The sequence below is a fragment of the Antedon bifida genome, chromosome 6 (genome assembly GCF_963402885.1).
Source record: "Antedon bifida chromosome 6, ecAntBifi1.1, whole genome shotgun sequence".
Lineage (NCBI taxonomy): Eukaryota > Metazoa > Echinodermata > Crinoidea > Comatulida > Antedonidae > Antedon > Antedon bifida.
In genome coordinates, this window is record NC_136231.1 from 21,434,131 (window position 1) to 21,453,001 (window position 18,871).

General features: G+C 31.7%; 2 protein-coding genes across 2 annotated transcripts; one reads left to right on the forward strand and one right to left on the reverse strand.

The window, feature by feature from the left end:
* The first annotated feature begins 454 nt into the window (after positions 1-454).
* Positions 455-11,238, forward strand: LOC144845154 (adenosine 5'-monophosphoramidase HINT3-like). Its single transcript, XM_078702306.1, has 5 exons — positions 455-953; positions 1,285-1,402; positions 1,731-1,797; positions 2,650-2,776; positions 8,308-11,238. The coding sequence occupies exons 1-5, from the start codon at positions 702-704 to the stop codon at positions 8,506-8,508; spliced, it is 765 nt and encodes a 254-aa protein (XP_078558432.1). The 5' UTR covers positions 455-701; the 3' UTR covers positions 8,509-11,238.
* A 3,110-nt stretch (positions 11,239-14,348) lies between these two features.
* LOC144844832 (stathmin-like) lies at positions 14,349-18,686 on the reverse strand. The gene is made up of 5 exons (XM_078701919.1): positions 18,571-18,686; positions 17,892-17,960; positions 17,491-17,654; positions 16,985-17,176; positions 14,349-15,963 (listed from the first exon to the last, which is right to left on the reverse strand). The coding sequence occupies exons 2-5, from the start codon at positions 17,899-17,901 to the stop codon at positions 15,886-15,888; spliced, it is 444 nt and encodes a 147-aa protein (XP_078558045.1). The 5' UTR covers positions 17,902-17,960; positions 18,571-18,686; the 3' UTR covers positions 14,349-15,885.
* Positions 18,687-18,871: the final 185 nt, after the last annotated feature.

The following is an 18,871-nucleotide window of genomic DNA, read 5'->3' on the forward strand; positions in this document are numbered from 1 at the left end:
CTGTGAAAAGCACATCACATCTTTCCCACATCGTGATTAAATAATTATGACCTTTAATATCTTGTTTCTTGGTCGTCGTAAATCGAATGTGGCTCCCTAATATTTCAATATTTAGATGCCTTCAGAAACAGATAGAAGGAAGAACACATTAAAATGATATATAATATACTGCCACTCACATTTATTAGGTTTTTATTAGCTCTTATTTTCATTTTCAATTAGTTTCAAATTGACAGTCGGTTTACAAACAATATTTTCTTTGTTAATTTTGTCTTTACAGTATTTTCATATACCTTAGGCCTATATTATGTTGCATCGTGTATAATTTACCGCTATCTCATTGTAACGGCCAATAAAACTCGTTCCCGAAATTTGTAAAAAATGAAAAAAGAAAACAAACTTGTTAGTAATGTGTGACTTGCCATTAAAAAACTGATTTGGCAATATTCATTGATATTTTTTCTTTAAAAATAAAACAACGCTGAGAGGAGAATCTTGATTGGTTGACAACTGATTTTCCTGTTTACTTTTTGACCAATCAAATTTGCTAGCAGTGATGTAATCCTGATCTTCAATGCGGAAATAGAGAGTAATAAAAACACAAACGTCTCGTTTGCATCCAGCCAGGGTAGGCTAGTTACTCTTCTTTAGTAATAAAAAAAACCTGTAGTAAAGTAATTGTTTTTAATTTGTTAACGATAATGGCTGATGAAAGAGTTAATACGTTAGAGAAAGATGAAGAAGACGATGATTTCGATAAATATGCACCAGAGAATCGATCTTCAACTACAGCAGGCAGTAGCCTCACTCACCCCGGATCTGTGGTGTTTGACGAGGACCACACGCCAGTAACCCGTGGAGGTGCTTACGAAATTTTGATTAAGAAAAGTTGTGTGTTTTGTAAAATTGCTCATGAAGACGAAGGGAGATTTTTTGCAAAGCCTGTTTTTCAAGTAAGCCTTGCCCATGCGAACTGAGTTCCATTATATTAAAGTATTTAAAGCCTAGCCTGGACTATAATATTATGAGTGAGAGAGGAGGAGGAGGTCTAGGCCTAGCCTATCTAGGCCTAGGCTAGTTAGGCCCTAGGCCTAGTACTTTACACAGCTGCCAAAAAAAAAAAGATTTAGAAGATCAGGCCAGATTCAGTTTATTTAGGGGTTAGGTTGATAAATTAGGGGTTACTTTATTAATATTTAAAAAGATCCTGTAAAAAACCAAACCATTTACTATCTGATGTATACGGTATATGATTATGATGTTAATTATTGGTAAATTTTCCAGAATACCGAAGTGACCGTGTTTTCTGACATAAGTCCTGCAGCCAAAGTTCATCTTTTAGTAATACCAAACACCCATATTGCCAGTGTACGAGATTTGAAGAAAGAACATATTCCATTATGTAAGTATTAAGAACCTAGAATTAAGTTTTTTTTATTCTTTTATGGTAATTGGAAACTTATTGATTGATGATAGTGAATTATGTGCCTATAATAATCAAATCACTGAGCCAAGCAATTTCAGAGATTTTTTTTTTGCAATACAATTTAAGGTCAACTTTACCGGTACGGATAGTTTTACAATGTATTAGAGATGTATGATATCAGAACAAATTGTATGATTTAATTTAATTCTTAGTTTTAAATTTATTGGTATTGTCAGATTTAGTATATAACCTATACAAGATCTGCACCTGTATATTAAATCATTCATTGTTTTTTTTAATATAGTAGAGTACATGTTTGCTGCAGGGGCAGGTGGGCTGGAGATTTTAAGTGGCAGTATCAATGAAGCAAGGTTAGTTTATCAGTGTAACTGATTATAGGCCTTGCCAGTCTACGTTTGCATTTCTTTATCAGTATCCCCCTGTTACTGGTTTTCCCATATCCCATCTCATCCTCTGGTAGTTGCTACATTCTCTATTTGTCTTTCCCATTTTTAACAACAGTGCCATGAAACTATATGAACTAAATAGCTCTCTCCTGTCAAAATGTCAGTAATGTTTGACAGTGCTCAATTTAGAAGTTATAGTTGTCTGCAAAAAGAAACTCAAATTTTATGTTAATTGTCTATTTCTTGGATTTATTGAGAGTAATTATTAATAATAATGTTTAAATATAAGTTTTTTTTGGCTTGATTGGCTGTGTATAATTTAGTATTTTCTATCGGCAATGTCAGTTGTTGTGCTCCTTTTTTGCTGTTTTCTATCCGCACGGACAACAAGGTACACTGTACCAATAGAAAACTTTACATTAGAGTGGATTTGTGGCTTAGTGATGATGATGATGTTTGGCTACCAATCCAAGGGTCCTGGATTCAAGTCCTGTCATATGTCAGGATTTTTTCTAATGACAAATTATAACTCCACTCCCAAAGACTTGTAATAAGACTTTGTTTGTGTAGAGCATCTTGTGTAAATGTTTGTCTTGTGAACGGGATTGCCATCTTAAGGATAGTGAATGAATTTGCTTATGGTTATCCTTGGCAATTTGCCTAAAAATGTAAACAAACAAAACAAACAAAGATGCATGGTATAGTGCATATTTTAAATACTGTATGTACCATGCATATTATCTAATGTAAAGTTTTCTTTTTGTAATATTGCACACCATAGAGTGGATAGTTATTGCCTTTATTTACTTCTTACAGAGTTGGTTTTCATTGCCCACCATTTACAAGTATGAGCCACCTGCATATGCATATTTTGTATCCAGAAACAAGCATCAGATGGTGGAACAAACTCTTCTTTAAGCCTGATTCGTATTGGTTCACTCTGGTGAGTTTATATTCTACAAAAATTGACAGAAACATTTTGATTACAATTGCTAGTGATAGAAAGCCATAAATATGCTTCTGTTTGTGAAAATGATGTTATTATATTACTTTTTTGCTGCTATCTGTATATCATATATCATTTTACAATAGACATTAATAAAAAAGAAACTCCATCATCATATCCTTAATGAGGAACCATTTGTGTAATTTATTATTTCAGTGGTGGATCCTATAAATCTGAAAAAAAAATTATCCTACCATAAGAAAACAAAATTTTGTAAAAAAAGCTTAAGAGTAAAGTACTTTCACTTTTGATTAAAACACATTGTTTCAGCGCTGTGCTAATTTACTTTTTAGGTCACCATTGCCATTGCTGTCTGTAAATTTCTAAGAGTTGCTAAATGAATTGCCTATTTTCACCTGAAAAATAAACGCATTTTGGTCCCTGGATGTAACATAATATTGACGCGTGTATCGTACCCATACAGCGAGCTGGGGCACGTACGATTCGTACAAAGGACACCGCCATACCGCGTCGGCCTACCTATTGTTTAGATCGCTGGCAGTCAGCAAGCATAAAGTGTTTCCAAAAATGGAACGCCGTGGTTACCGTACCTACAGTATATGTGGCTAGTATAGTGTATCATCATCATAGAGGATATGTTAATAATAATATAGTACACTAACTGTGTACTGTAGTATACATTATAGCAACCGATTTTTTTTCTAGGCCACCCACCCAACTGTATCAATACCTATTTATATTTATATATTTAATTTCCTCAACAAATGTAAATAAATACTGAGCTATAATAAGCATTCAATTTTGCGCTTTTTTCGGGACTTCCCCTAGATGTACGTTCGTATTGAACTTGAACGCAACGCAATTAAAACTAAATACTGAGTGAATGAAATCGGCAAGAAAATGTTATATCGTCCTTCAATTAGTCACGTGTGTTTATTGGAGGGAGAAAGTATGATCGTTTTGCTCACTGGTAGCATGCTACATATGAGATTTCCTGCAAATTAGAGGTGCCATTTATCATGAATTTTATGTGCGAGAGTACCATTTCCGGCCATCTGGGGCGTCATTTAACAAAGTTCGCTTCGCCACAGGTCCTGTCGACGGCCCTGGACAAGCACCTTTTTCCGCCATGTGCAAACGCTGACTTGCGCGAAGCGACCTGTTGTGATGCTTTTACTCAAAATAGGCCTATGGGGAAAATGTCACCATTTAATAATAATAGGCTAGTACCTCAGTTTTCATATTTAAAATATCAATTTTTAATATATTTATAATAACGTGAGAGTGTATCCATATTTGGGTACTGTATATCAATAACATATTTGGGCATTTTTTTTGTCAAATTAGTTTGATATTGTGGACAGAGCTTAAAGCATTATTACACTGAATAATTATCAGACCGTCTTTAAATTTATAATAGCGCCCTCAATATTTTTTTACATCAATATCCTTTATATGCAAATTTATGAAATCATTACTCAACTGAGTGTGTTCGCTGTACAATACATATGGTGGATATTGAAAGGAATTTTTAATGTATGTTTTTATTACCTTTCGATACTAACAATTCTAATTTTACTTTTATCTTTCTAAATAAATTAAGATACAGTACACTTACTTTACACATTTAAAAAAATGGTTTTTAGCTTTGTTTGGTTTTTCTTTTGAAAAGTAACTTTTTTTTCTCCTCATGATTATGAGTCATGAGTTTCATCAATTTAATAAAAAAAATTTGGCTAAGCCCTAGGCCTAAAAAAGTGTATCTGCTACCAGTCAACCAACAATTCAAAAGTGGTGTGGTGTATGATAAGGAATGATATGTTATTTCTTATGACCATTTACACAAAACGAGGAGAGACGGGCGGTTTCTGTTGATATTAGATAAAAGTCCATATTTTTACTGAAGAAGTCACCTAGTATTATAATTGATAAAGAAATCAATAAATACAAAATAGACAGAGTTTAAAAAAACACCTTTAAACAAAATTTAGGCCCCATATAAATAAATGTTATCGGGAGTGTTCTCATAAATTATGTTGTTCTTCTTGTACATTGATGATTATGAATTTGCTTTAAAGTCACATATTTCAAATGAACATTTTATCATGTAAACCATTCCACATTTAGTCAGTTTAATTATCTAACATTTTCACCGATCAATGACATAGGGATATCATCAGTGAAAATGTCATAGAATTTTCTAGAAGATAGCAAGCAATTTTTTTCTTTTTCTCCATTTCTTTTTTTTTCATAAGCTGAAGTTCATGAACAATTTTTTTATAGGGTTTATAATGACTCACTCTACTAAATTATGTTGATCATTTTATGCATTTTCAATTTTCAGAATAATGATTATACAGAAACAGGAAGCTGCCTACTGTATTATTTTTTTCCGAAAAGCATTTCACTATTCAATATTCATATTATTAATATTAATATTTTAATAGTTACTCTTACCATTATACACAAGTAAGTCCAAATTAAAATTGACAATCAAAAATGATTAAAAAAATTACTAAATGAAAATCGTTATTAACTACATCATCCAATCAAATACTTTCAGGTAAAAACCTCTTGCGTATTATTCTAAATCAAAGCATACCTACATACCGCCCAATCAGCTTGCTTAATATCTCCAGTGTTTGAACGAGTTCTCACTATTTGCAGGCGCACTTTTATTGCTATTCCTTCCAGCTTTATCCTTAGCCCGTACCTCTTGTCTGCGCAAGAGTGGATTTATGGCTTGGTGGTTACTGTATGATGCTTGGCTACCACTTCAAGGGTCCTGGATTCAAGTCCCGTCACATGTCATTGTCAGGATTTTTTTCTAAGGACAAAATTACAAAGACTTGTAATAAGACTTTATTTATGTAGAGCATCTTGTGTATATATGTTTGTTTTGTGAACCTCTGGGTGGATGGATCACCCACATTAAATACTGTATGTAAATTTACTGTGTAAAAAAAAAAAAATTTTGGTTAGGATGCTTGAAAGGGCATGGTTCTGCTGCATATATTCAAATTTACCATAAATAGAATACCACGTATATTATGCATCTGGTTGTTGTTGACATGGGTTTGGGAGCAGGGTCCCAATCTCAAGCCAGCAGCAACCTCAAACGTGACATGTATGATACCAATAGAGTTTACTTTTTGTGCCAAAAGAGTACAGTACTTCTTGGTTGATCCTGATAAAAAGTCATTTCATTAATATAACCCAAACTTTCTTTTAGTCGACCACTTAATAATATATTTTTAGGCTGGCAGAAACAGTGTCATATCATATTAAATATTATATTAAATGCACAATTTTGAGTGAAATACAATATTTGGAATTTGGTATTTTTTATCAGTTACTCTGCTGCATAAAAAGTACCATATTTAAAGATATAATTATTGATTTTTTGTCGCAAAAACAGTGTCTAATCATGATATTTAATAGAGGATTTAATATGTATACCCTTAATACCTTGTAATAATACCCTTAATTGATTTACAAAAAAGAAACAGACTGGCTTTTTTTTCCATTCGCTACATTAGAAGACGTTTCCTTTAAATGAGTTACTGCTAGTATGCTACAGTATGATCATTATGAAAATTCTGATAAGTCAACATAGCCAAGAGGTTTTCCCGATTTACACTTCTGTGACAAACAATAGCCTTGGCTAATTAGAATTAATGAATATGTATTGCTTGTTTTTTAGGTGTTTGTTTCTCATGTTCTCATTTATACCTAAAACTATGGATCTTTTTTTTATTAATATAAAATTATGAAATAAAATCTTTTACCTCAAAATTGCAATGTAGAGTTTTTATGAATGAGTGAATTTATTTTGTTGTATTGTGCCATCATATTTTGAATTAATTACATTATTAATCAATCAAAAATAAAATGTTTATTCATAATTAAACATTCATTAAACATACTCCTCTTGCTTGCTAAAGCCTACTGTATAGTCGAGTGACTGATCAGTTAATGCATGGGGAAACGTAAATCTGCACAGGTTAAAGGCGCTCTTCAACTATAGTCCTGATAATAGAACAAGTCTTCTCGGATAAATACTGCTATGCTGAAGTGAATGTCCAGTGTTTGTGTGCACTTTAATGAACCTGGTGTACTGGTCCATCTCAGCCCCTTTGACGGTCGGCAGACGATGAATTAGCGCTGTATTGTAGTAGCACTCAATATAAGGGACCTTTAGGGAGAAAAGTTCTTGTATGTGTTACATCTGGTCCACTGGGCTTTGAGATGGTTAATAAAGCGCAATATTATAAATATTCTATAATCATTTAGTCATATGGTACCTTGTTTGACCTTCCACCTTGTACCACCTTCCACCTTGTACCTCGATCAGTCACTGATGAACAAATTAATTATACTATAGTAGTATAGTGAATGATCCATTAATTAAAATATATGATCAATTTAATATGCGTACCTTTGAATGTGTCAAGGTCAAACAGTTGTAAATACAACACTGTTTAAAAAATCGTTATTTTTTGCGTTAATTCCAACTGAAACATCCTTGTGAAATGAATTGTTGAGATTTTGTAGCACATTGTATAATGTGTGTATGCATTTCTACTGTATATTTGTCTTCTAATTATCATATTTTGATATTATAGAAACATAATGTATTTTAGATATGGTAATCTATCATAATAGTACAGTATTGTGTGTGACTCCCTTTCATAATTAAAATTAATTTGCAAACATCCAGGCAAAAAATAAAATCCATAAATAAATGATCATTAGATTAATTTCTTTATATATTAATTAATATAATATTTTAAAATCAAACCAACAATGAATTATCAATATCAGAATACAAAAAAAAAAGAAGTAAAACTAAAATTTGGTAATGCTGTACGCACAATCGTACACAAACCTGATCTGGATCCGAATTGGAGGTGATGTGAAAGACCCTTAAAAGGGGTATTACTATTAAATTGTAATGATTAAAATAATGGTTCACCCGACATAAAATTCTATCTTTTGGCATTATTCTTTAATTCTTGGGATGTATTTGGTATTATGTATTGAAATTGTATGAAAAATGTATTGAATAATAATATGTTTTTGTGCTCTATACTTTACTTCTATGAGCATCTTGGCAAAAACATCTCAACTAAAAAAGTGGAATGTTATTTGCCTCTTGTGATGATGCATTAGGTGGCTGATCTAATTCTGTTATGTATAAGAAATGTACTATACCTACTGACGTACTTCTTTACATATCTCCCAGACATTATAATTTATTTCATTGTCTGAGAAACCTATACAGATTTGTATTGCATAATGGACATGTTTGCCTATCTGAATACTTGTTTGTATGGGCCTGTTTTGACTGCAAAGCGTCGAATAAACTTCTATTTAAAAAATAAAACGATTACTGTAAATTATTATATTATTAATTAGTGTATGTGGTAGGTTTTGAGAAATAAAATGGGTGTTGAAAATTAAAAAATAGGCTTGTATGTTTAATTTAAAATTCCTTTTTTTTTCAGTATGATACTATGCTGATGTCACTAAATGAAATGGATGGTCCACCTGTAAAATGTGTTTCATTTCCGTCGCCGACAACAGATACTAATGAGAACCCAACTAATACTAATGCAGAGAACCCAACTAATACAGATCCAAAGCCTGAGACGAGTACTCCACAGGTCAAAGTTGAAAATGAAAACACAGTAGAGGAGAGTAAATAAAACAAAAACGTCTGCCTACATTTAAAGGTGCTACTACTGTGGATCCAATCCACAAACTTAATTTAAAAGCAAAATTACAACAATTTGGTCTTCTCGTAAAAACATCCTATCATGGACTTAATATGCAGCATTTTTACGCTTTGCTCCCACTGGGACCCAATGCAAGTGATTTGACAAATTATAAGTTACAGAAATTTGGATGATCCGTCACTTGTGATTGGTCAAATTACTTCCTTGCATTGCGTGTTATTTCAAGTGGGAACCAAACATTAGTATTAAAGTACTGTCACGTACTAGGTGTTAATTTGATCTTCTTGAAATTGTTTGAAATACACACTTTCATCTGAAAATTGGAAAAATTGACATACCTGTCTGCCTAATCAGAAATATTTTCTGGAAAAAAAAGTGAAGGGATTTTTTGGATGGGAAACCCCAGATGCACACCAATACATATTGGGAGGCTTGTTTAGCACTTTATATATTATATAAATAAAATAAAGCAATATATATTTGATTTAGAGTGTCAATGGGTATGGATAGATAACAATGTTGTATGTGCTACATAATACCAGCTGCAGTCTCTGATGCAGACTGATATCAGTGCATCAGTTATAAATGTGCACATTTATTTTACAAGATTAATGGCATTTTAAAATAGACAGTTTTTAGCATTGAATGCATTAAAAATATAAATCTAGTATAAAATGTTAGCATTTGGTAATTTGCACATGCATTAATTACCTACTCACTGTAAACTACAGGGATTTACCCGCATCCGTTTGCTAATGCTTTCTGTAATGTTATACACAAACAGATATTGTAGTTTAAAAAAGAAATACTCTAATGTTCAAAATCTTAGCATACTTTATGCGCAATATGTACATGTGACGTTCTGTCAATGCGAAAATTATGATTTTCTGGCACTGCCATGGTGCGCATACGTTTCTACAGACCACAAATTTGTAATTTTCAACATGTTGAACTGCAATTTTCCCAATATGCCACAGACTGTTTTTACCATAATTATATAATAACACCTCATGGTGCACTTATATTTGAAGTATGACTACACGACAATTGATGTTTTGATGAATATTTCAGCTTCATCTTCAAATTGCCATTAACATAATACTAAAGGCTGTTTTAGACTTGGTTTGTACAGTATGAATACACTATTCTATCTTATACACATTCTTTTTGCATTTTTAGCATAGACAAATACAGTAGAACCCTATTATTGGATCGAACAAAGTGTCTCATGAATAGAGTTGATGGTAGAGTGTTAAATCATGTGTTTTTCTCGTTAATTTCATGGGAACGCGTAGGGTTGTCTCCTGAATAGAGGTGTCCCCTCAATAGGGGTAACACATTAATAGGGGATGCTCACTGAATAGGAGTTTCCCCTGCATCGAGGAGATGTTCCCTGAATAGGGGTACCACATTGATATGGAGTGTACACTTAATAGGTGTCCCTTGAATAGATGTGCCTAATTGCTAGGGTTGTCCCCTGAATAGGGATGTCCCAAATGAAGGTTTCTACTGTATATCATTTGGAAAAGAATCACTTTATGTACAATGCAATAATGTAAAATGTATACCTTCTTTTTAAGCATTAATGTTGGATGATTAGAATTTCTCTCCCGCTTTCAAATGTTTTAAAAATACTTTTAGTAGAATAACATTCAATGCTTGTCCAACTTTAATTCTGAGTAGTTTGCAGACTAATTATAAAATTAAATTATTTTGTTTCTGAGTGTATAGGAAAAAAATGTTTAACTGTTTAAAACAAATCTGAAATGTTCATCATTAGCATGTCTAGAATTAAGTTTGATAATTGTGAGTGTCCGACACGTTCAAGTCTACCGTATGTCTGCTATGCATGCAAATTATGTGTTATAATTGTCAATGCAAAGCTAGAAAACATGTTTGCTATGAATCGTAAAAGATTGCCTTCTAACCATGTTTGGAAAACGATATGATTTCAATTTATGTATTTGAAAGGCGTTGTAAAACTACATGTCAAATAGCCTGATGTTGGTATGTGTAAAAGATGTTCTAAAACCTTAAACCAGAGGCCTAGTCCTCGAATTTATATCTTTACAAGCAAGAATACTTAGATGTTGGGTTTAATTTAAAAGAATAATGATATGACCCTGTTTGCCATCCAATCCTTTATTTAAAAATATGATCCCAGGCATATATATACATATATATATATATCCCGCCGAGCTTTCTTTTCAAAGATTTATGATATGATAATAATACTTTAATATTGTAAAGTAATCCTGTTCCTGTATTTTAGATACAAAAAATGAAATAATGTTTTTATTTCTGTATGTATGTATTCCCTGTGGGAAACTGTTTAGATTTAAATATGAATATTAAATTTATAAGTATATATTATTTGTATGCTTTATTTTGAAAAATGTAGGTAATTTAAATTTCATAATTTCAGTGCCATTTGTAATAGTTTCATGATACAATTTTGAAAATTCATGCATCTCTTTTTACTGTTTTTATATTTTATTTTTTAATAAAATCAAAATGTTATTGAGCAATTTTGTGATACTAATAAAATTTAGTTTTTTTATAGAAAACTATTGTTTTAGTTTGTAATATAATAATTTAACACTACACAATGTTTTTTTAGGTTTGTTTCTTTGATATATCATCTTATAAGAAATACTATGTATCCTAACAGAATTTAGAAAAAATTAAAACAGAACACAGAACTTGTATTTGTTTTGTTGTTGAAGTGTACTGTACTTAACGCAACCTAAATGATGACATAAGCATGTTACAAATAATTTGACCAATCACAATGTGATGTTATTCCAGCTATCACATGTGGTTGTGTCCATGCTGTTGCGTCGCTTTGCGTTCAAGTGAGAAGTAAACTTTAGGCGGAGGCTGATCAGCGAACCCAAAATTTAGAAATTTACAATGCAACAAATAGGTCATTAGGTTCAGTTTCATTTGACCAATTTTAGCCACTTGATCTTGGATCTGCGACTGAGAGAAGGATAAGAATTAAGAACATGTCTCAATAGTGCTAATAAATGACATCAATTAGACCTATGCCTACACACCGATAACAGATATGATATGGGGACACTAAAAGACAAATTAGACACATTTTACAGGAAACAAAAACAAAACATAGAATTCAAACCAAAAGCTTTTCAAAGTGAAAATGACATCAATTAGACCTATATATAGACACAGATAGCAGACTATATATCAACTGCTATATATAGCTGCCGCTACCTATAGCTGCTGCATAGCTGTTGCTGTATTTGATTGTTTTTTGATAGTTTTTTTTATATGACCAATATTGTGCCTATGTGGATATGGAGACAATAAAAGACAGACACATTTTACAGTGAAAAAAAACCAAGAAGAATTCAAACTAAAAGCAGCTTTACAAAAGATGCAAGGAAACCTCCAGTAGTTGCAAGGGAGATGGTGACTATATTTTTGGTTATATTTAAAGGACATTTACAAATAGCAATTATCAATAATCATATTTAGCAGAACGACAGAAAAAAGAATTATACAGCATCCTGTTGCGTCATATCAATATTCATCAGTTAAGATGAGGTATTAGATAAGTTACATAAAGAATCAGCAGCTGAATAATAAGCATAAGGATATATAATCCAAAGTTAATGAGTTAAAACCTTGCTACAGTAATTTTGCTATACAGTTACAGTTGGTACAAGACTTAATCAAAGCATAAGGTTAAAAGTTCAATATTTCTCCAGATCTGAATGAATTTCTTTAGCATAATATTCAGCTTTAACACTTACAGTAGACCATGGATCTTGATGTTTTCATGTAATGTAGTACAGGAAGACATGAAGGGGAGAATCTGGCACATTGAAACAGTGAAAATGAATGAAATATATGAAAATATATTTTTAAATGTTATAGAAAAATCTAATTTATAAACAAACCTTTCATTTATTGAAGATATTGTGGGCATATTCACCAATCACCAATTGAAAAGGGAGATATTTCCAATTAATTTGTTTTCACTTAAAGTCAACAAATATGTAAGAATTCGAAAGTGCCATTGAGAGAGAAACTTTGTAAATACTTTAGCCAAAAGTTTGAATAGGGCCATTGGATGCTGTAGTCATATTTAAGGTCTGAAATTATATCCTCTATATTGAGATTGCCGCTTTAAACTTGTTTCATTATTCTGCATTATTTAAGTGCCTATGAGTCATACAGAAAATTGTACTGTGTCTGGTATTTTCACAGCATAAATTTGATGAAGCTCTGATGGAATTTGTGACTTCTGGCAACTGTTCAACATCTTATTAATTTCTTTTTTTTGTTGTCTAGTTGCTGTTTTTGTGGAAAGATATAATGTACTGTATGCTCTCCAATTTAAGTAATAATAACGATCAATTTAAGTAATAATAACGATTAATTATTGCAGTACTGGCACCCCTCTACACCAACTTTTTATTTAAAACCAAAACAATTTCCAATGTGAATAATAATAATGCAACACCTGATAAGATGAAAACTTCCATGAAAATAGGAATTGGTCATAGCATGGAGCAATAAAATAAGTTGCTCTATGGTCAATTACTCTTTCCTTCATGGTAAGTGTATCCAAAAAAAGGATAATAACTACCTGTTAATTGTTATTTATTTTTACTATTATGATAACAGATAATAATAAAAAAAATACAGTATATTTAAAAAAGATTATTATATTATCCATTAATGCTACATTTATTTAGGGGATGGGATGGAGGTTATGATAAAATAAATATATATGATGATATATTTTTTTACATTTTTTTTTTTAAAAAACTTTATTATTTTTTTCTTTGAATTGAATTATGCTTTTTTCCAATATTATTTTCACACAACTCAGATTTCTCAAAGCTCTCGTCCATTTATCTATGCATGGATTTCAGTTAATTATCTGGCATTCATGCATGATTAGGCAAAGAGTAGTGATACTCTTTTATCGCTGACATAACTTAGAGCAATAATAATGATTAAGTAACTCAAAAAGCGACAGTAAAAGCTTTGGTTTTGGTCACTTCTTCTAATCTAATAATACAGATTTGTTTTCAGATTTTTCAGACTGCTTAGCCGTTCTATAAATCTATAAATGATCAATTTAAATTTTAGCAGCAGAATTAGGAAAACAAAATGAAGGAGATTGATACAGGTGCAATCCAGCATGTTTTAAGAGTGCTAACATTATGTATTGCTTGTCTTGTCAATATCAAAAATTAATTTCATTTTAGCTGTCAAAAGTGCAAGCACATCCCCAGATCCACCCTCCATCAAAGTTTGCAACCGTTGACAGGCAGTTTCTGAGATTTCTTTTTCCGTTTCTGCTATTTCCCAAAATGCCGTGGCCAAACTGTCAGTCGCTCGCCCTCAAAATGATCATTCGCATCTCCCAAATAACTATTGACATTCATACAAAAATCTCTGACTACATCCCTGTATCAGCAGTAATTTCTCTTTTTTTTCATGTTCAAGAGGCAAGTCTATAAAATCGGTTCTACCAATTGAAGAGTTGCAGATCTTTCGCACCATCAGTTTAATAGAAGCTAATAACATGACGTCATATCAATACCATGGACACATCAACATTTTTTTGTCAAACTAGTTTGATAGTGCAGACAGAGATTTGGACCAATAAAGTGACGCTCTATACAAATAATTTGTTTTGTAAAACATTGAAATTCACAAGACGTTGAATGCAAGCTTGTCTTTTTATTTCGTACACACAGTAGCATTTACAACATTTAATCCACAAATTTACAAACATAAACATAAAGTAAACAAAATGAACAACAAAATAAACTTGATAACATGCAACTTTATTGTAATAAAGTAAATATAAATCAAGAATTTGTACAAAATGAACATAAAAATCTTCAGCTGATCATGGAATATTTTGAAGAGAATATAAAAAAGAAACAACTTTTACATAACTATAATTTTTGGCAAGTAATGGATATATCATATAGAAGAACTCAACACTTTACAATCATATAAACTTATCTTAAATATAACGCTTTACAAAATTCAATCATATAAATCTATCTTAAAAAATATCATTTCTACTATAATTCCTCTATAAACTCTACAATAAACTATTCATTAAGCTAAACTTAATACCAATCAGTTATTTGTCTATGGTAACATTCATTAATAATTATGTAATATTAATATACAATACAGTACTTTTACATTGGCACAGAGGGTGTGCATTTTTATCACCTTTGCAATATATATATAGGTTGGTTGACGATTAATAATGATTTTATAATGGCAAAAAAGTGGTCAATAAATATTCCATCAGTTCAATGATTTGCATTTTAAATTTATTTTTACAGTGTAGACGGAAGCAGTGTATTGCACATAAGTGTTTTATTTAAATATGTATGGATTGGAAAATGAGTATTTAACCGTTACGTAGTTGCACTAAACACAGATTAAATACTTACTTACAGCCTTAGCACACTGGCTCGGTTTTCTGAAATTATATACAGTAGTTTGCATGCTATAAAAATTGACGATGATCACTGGATCGCCAACATTAGCTATCATAATATATAAACAAAAAGAACAATATATTGTACTACTTAGTTTGCTGCATTATGTTACATCTATCTATATGAATAACAGAAATACAGTAATGCCCACAACTTACAATACATGTACACGGAAATAGTCTAGTCCGAAATAAAAATGACTACAAATCTACTTCTGCCTTTCTTCTACTTAGTATGAGACAAACTGTTAGCAAAAAGCCAATTAGCAGTTTACATTCTATTTTGATTAAATAAAATGCAAGGTGGAACACTAGAAAGATATGCATTCACTTAATACCCTTTATATCCATTTTAATTGTGATCAAGAGTTCTAATTGCAATCATGAGTTCTAATATTCTGATCAAGAGTTATAATATTGTGATCCAGCGATTGTGATCAAGATTTCTGATATTGTGATCAAGAGTTCAGATATTGTGATCAAGAGTTATAATATTGTGATCAAGCGATTGTGATTAAGATTTCTGATATTGTGATCAAGATTTCAGATATTGTGATTAAGAGTTCCAATATTGTGATCAAGAGTTCAGATATTGTGATAAGCGTTTGAGATCACAAGTTCTGATATTGTGATTAAGCGTCTAATTTCAATCAAGCGTGATCAAGCATTCCAATATTGTGATCAAGTGTTGTAATTGTGATCAAGAGTTCTAAATTATGATTATCTATCTATCATTTTAAAGTAAACATTTTGTAAAAATTTAACACAAATATAAATAACACTTAATAAATACAGCTGTTTATTTCAACATGTTGCCTTTGGATTGGTCCTTCTGCATATTACAAGGTTTCGTCACATGCATCTCCAGAACTTCCAATCTCTTTCTTGCGTTCTCTTACTTTCTCAAAACGCTCTTTCTGCAGTGCAAAAAAATAAACCCAAATAATAAATTAAAAAGGTCAAGAATCTAGATTCTGGTTGGAAATTGTACCATAATCGCTAGGATTAGATTGAAATTGATTCTAGTTCATAAGACAACTAACTTTTTCAAAGTTTTTGACAGTCAAAATGTTAATAAGTGGATAGCATTCATTGATCATCACCTATACAAATTTAAATCTTATTAGAAATATCTATTGTTTTCACGCATGGCAATATCGGAATGAGTAGTACCAACTGGGAAATAATAATAATATCCTGTATTTATATAGCACCTAATATTGTTAAACCTGTAAGTGCTGAACATTATTACCCCAATCATTTTTTTTTTGGATCAACACAGCCAGTAATGTTTTTCTTGAGAGATAATCTACAACATTGCCTCCATTATTACTCATGATTACTATTCGTAAGTGCTCATGTAAAAGGGTATTAATATGACCATTTACAAAAATATCCACAGTTAACTCATCGATAATTTCAGGATGAGTCATGCCTAATCATCAATTACGAGTATTAGAGAGAATTTCTCTATTCGCATCTCATAATTACAAACCACAAAAATCAATACAACACACAATTTTACAGTATGCATACCCAAGTATGCCAAATTTGTTATCAATGAGAGTCATGTGACTGTGAGTCAGTATACTTTAATACAAAACTAATTAAAATCTAAAACATATTCCAAATGTCATGTCATAGATATAATATCTTTATAATAATAATATAACTAATAATAACTTTATTGTTAGTATTACTGTTATGCATCTCAATCATTGAACAGGTCAACTTTTAGATGGACTAAGTCTAATAGTGGGGTATTAATTAACCAACCACCAGACATGTATTTACATTTTTCCATCAGATACGATTTACAGTATTCGTTTGTTTTGAAAAATCTTGTTTCAGCTGATTTGGTTCTTTATTGCCATCCCCACAGTATAATTTTATTTTACAAACTGCTTTGAAAAAAAAAACACCAAGAATTTTACGTACCTTTTCCTTTAGCTTTTGTTTGCGTTCTTCATCAAGCTGTTTGTAATTATTCTCAAACTTTCCCATGTCAGCTTCTAGCTTTTCTTTGGCAGATTTAATGAAGTTGTTATTCTGTTCCCGTGCTTTAGACTGAGCTTGCAGAATCTGTTCATTTTCTTTTGCCAGTTTTTCTAACAAACTGCTTTCCATTGACTACAAAATATACACAAAGAGTCCCATGAAAAAGGAAGCAAGTAAGGATGTAACACAACTACAACAAGACCAGTTGCGCAGCCTGTATGGTCAAAAATTACATATTGAACTCCCCAATACCATACTCCTTTGTGGTAGCTAAAAATGTTTTTTGTTTAAATTTAATTTTAATAGACGTATGAAAGAATTTGGGAACTTTTGGACAAGAATTTCTGGGGAACAAAGTGTGTACTATAGTTTCAACTTTTGATTCATCAGTAATTATAAAAAAGCCAATTATAGCTTGAATTTACATACAGTATGACAAAACTAACCTTCCTTCGTTCTTCTGCTGCAGCTAGCTTGCTGTTGATTTCATCCAAAGATTGAACACTTTTACTTTTTGGGGGTGACGGTAGCCGGTTTGGGGCATCTCCTTTACCAGGCTCCAACTCCAAAACAAAAGCAACGCCGCCATTAGATGTCTTTTTTTCAGATTCTATAATTAATACAAAATAAATAAGTTACTATAATGTTCAAAGTCAACAATAAAACACATTTAAAACCAGCAGCAAACACAATGGATGACCTGGTTTAATGTTTTTAAAGTAATTTTAATAAATATCCATTATTTTTACAAAACATCAAAAAGTGCAGAGATAGGTAGGCCTAGCATCTTTAAACTTTATAGATCCCAAAATTTAGACACTTTGTAAAAGGGGCAGAAGGGGCTTACCTGAAGGCATGTTTTTAATCAGATTTTTACGTTAGACAAGCAATTCTTAAGGCACTAAAACGGATTAATCTGTGAAATAAAACAAACAATGTTTGTCAAAAATCAATACCATCATGTAGTGTTACGTGTAGTAGGCCTAATTAATACAAAACATCTGGCTTGTGGTGTTATGTTAGTCTTAAAAAAGATCTAACTCGTAAAAAACATCTGGGCTGGAAAAAAAAAAGTGTGATGACCATCATCTGGATATAAATAATTAATATGAATTGAATGTATTGAATCAAATCAAAGAAGAGTGTAGGCCTAGGCTAGGGCCTAATTTAATTATTGTGCAATCAGTTGAAGGAAGTCAAAGTTAAATGTGCCTTTTCATAATGGGAAGAAGACTAGCTACAGCTAGCAGGGGCTAGGTCTCCTAGACTAGCCCAGGCTGTATGATGTGGGGAAAGCCTAGGGCCTATAATATAAATGCGAGTAGCACAGTCAGGCTCACACCACTTCCTGTCAATACGCCCAAAACACATCTTCATCATCTCAAACGTATTTTTTCAATCTCAAAATACCAACCAAACTGCGTGTAATTTTATTTTACTCCAAAGCACATGGACCAGCGTCTTTTAATTATTGTTACTAGATAGCCTAAACTTCATTATAAAATAATTATAAATGAAATTCAAACCTTATTGCCTTCCTTTACCTGACCGTCTTTGAGACTCTTCCTAAGCGAGAATGAAAAAGAACGTGACGAGACAAACTGGGTGGAACCCTGAATGTTTGTGCGCATGCCATGCTTATTGGGATATAAATTATTCAAATTATGTGAAAAATGCAAGGCTTTTGATTGGCTAAAAGGTGTGCATCAGAATTATTTATGAGGGCGCAATCAATGTTTAGAATTCCAAGTTCTTTTCGATAAACTGTTGTCCAAATATCGGCGCACTGCGCGGATTGATGACCTTTATTCTTAATTTTTTTTTTTT

What these genes read in the sequence shown, in the direction of transcription:
- LOC144844832 (XM_078701919.1), bottom strand. An exon ending in CAGCAGAAGAACGAAGGAAG is followed by an intron (nt 17,177 to 17,490) that starts GTTAGTTTTGTC and finishes TATATTTTGTAG; the next exon opens with TCAATGGAAAGCAGTTTGTT. An exon ending in AACAAAAGCTAAAGGAAAAG is followed by an intron (nt 15,964 to 16,984) that starts GTACGTAAAATT and finishes TTTGCACTGCAG; the next exon opens with AAAGAGCGTTTTGAGAAAGT.
- LOC144845154 (XM_078702306.1), top strand. Translation starts at nt 702, where the DNA reads ATGGCTGATGAAAGAGTTAATACGTTAGAGAAAGATGAAGAAGACGAT. An exon ending in GAAAGAACATATTCCATTAT is followed by an intron (nt 1,403 to 1,730) that starts GTAAGTATTAAG and finishes TTTTTAATATAG; the next exon opens with TAGAGTACATGTTTGCTGCA. An exon ending in ATTCGTATTGGTTCACTCTG is followed by an intron (nt 2,777 to 8,307) that starts GTGAGTTTATAT and finishes TTTTTTTTTCAG; the next exon opens with TATGATACTATGCTGATGTC.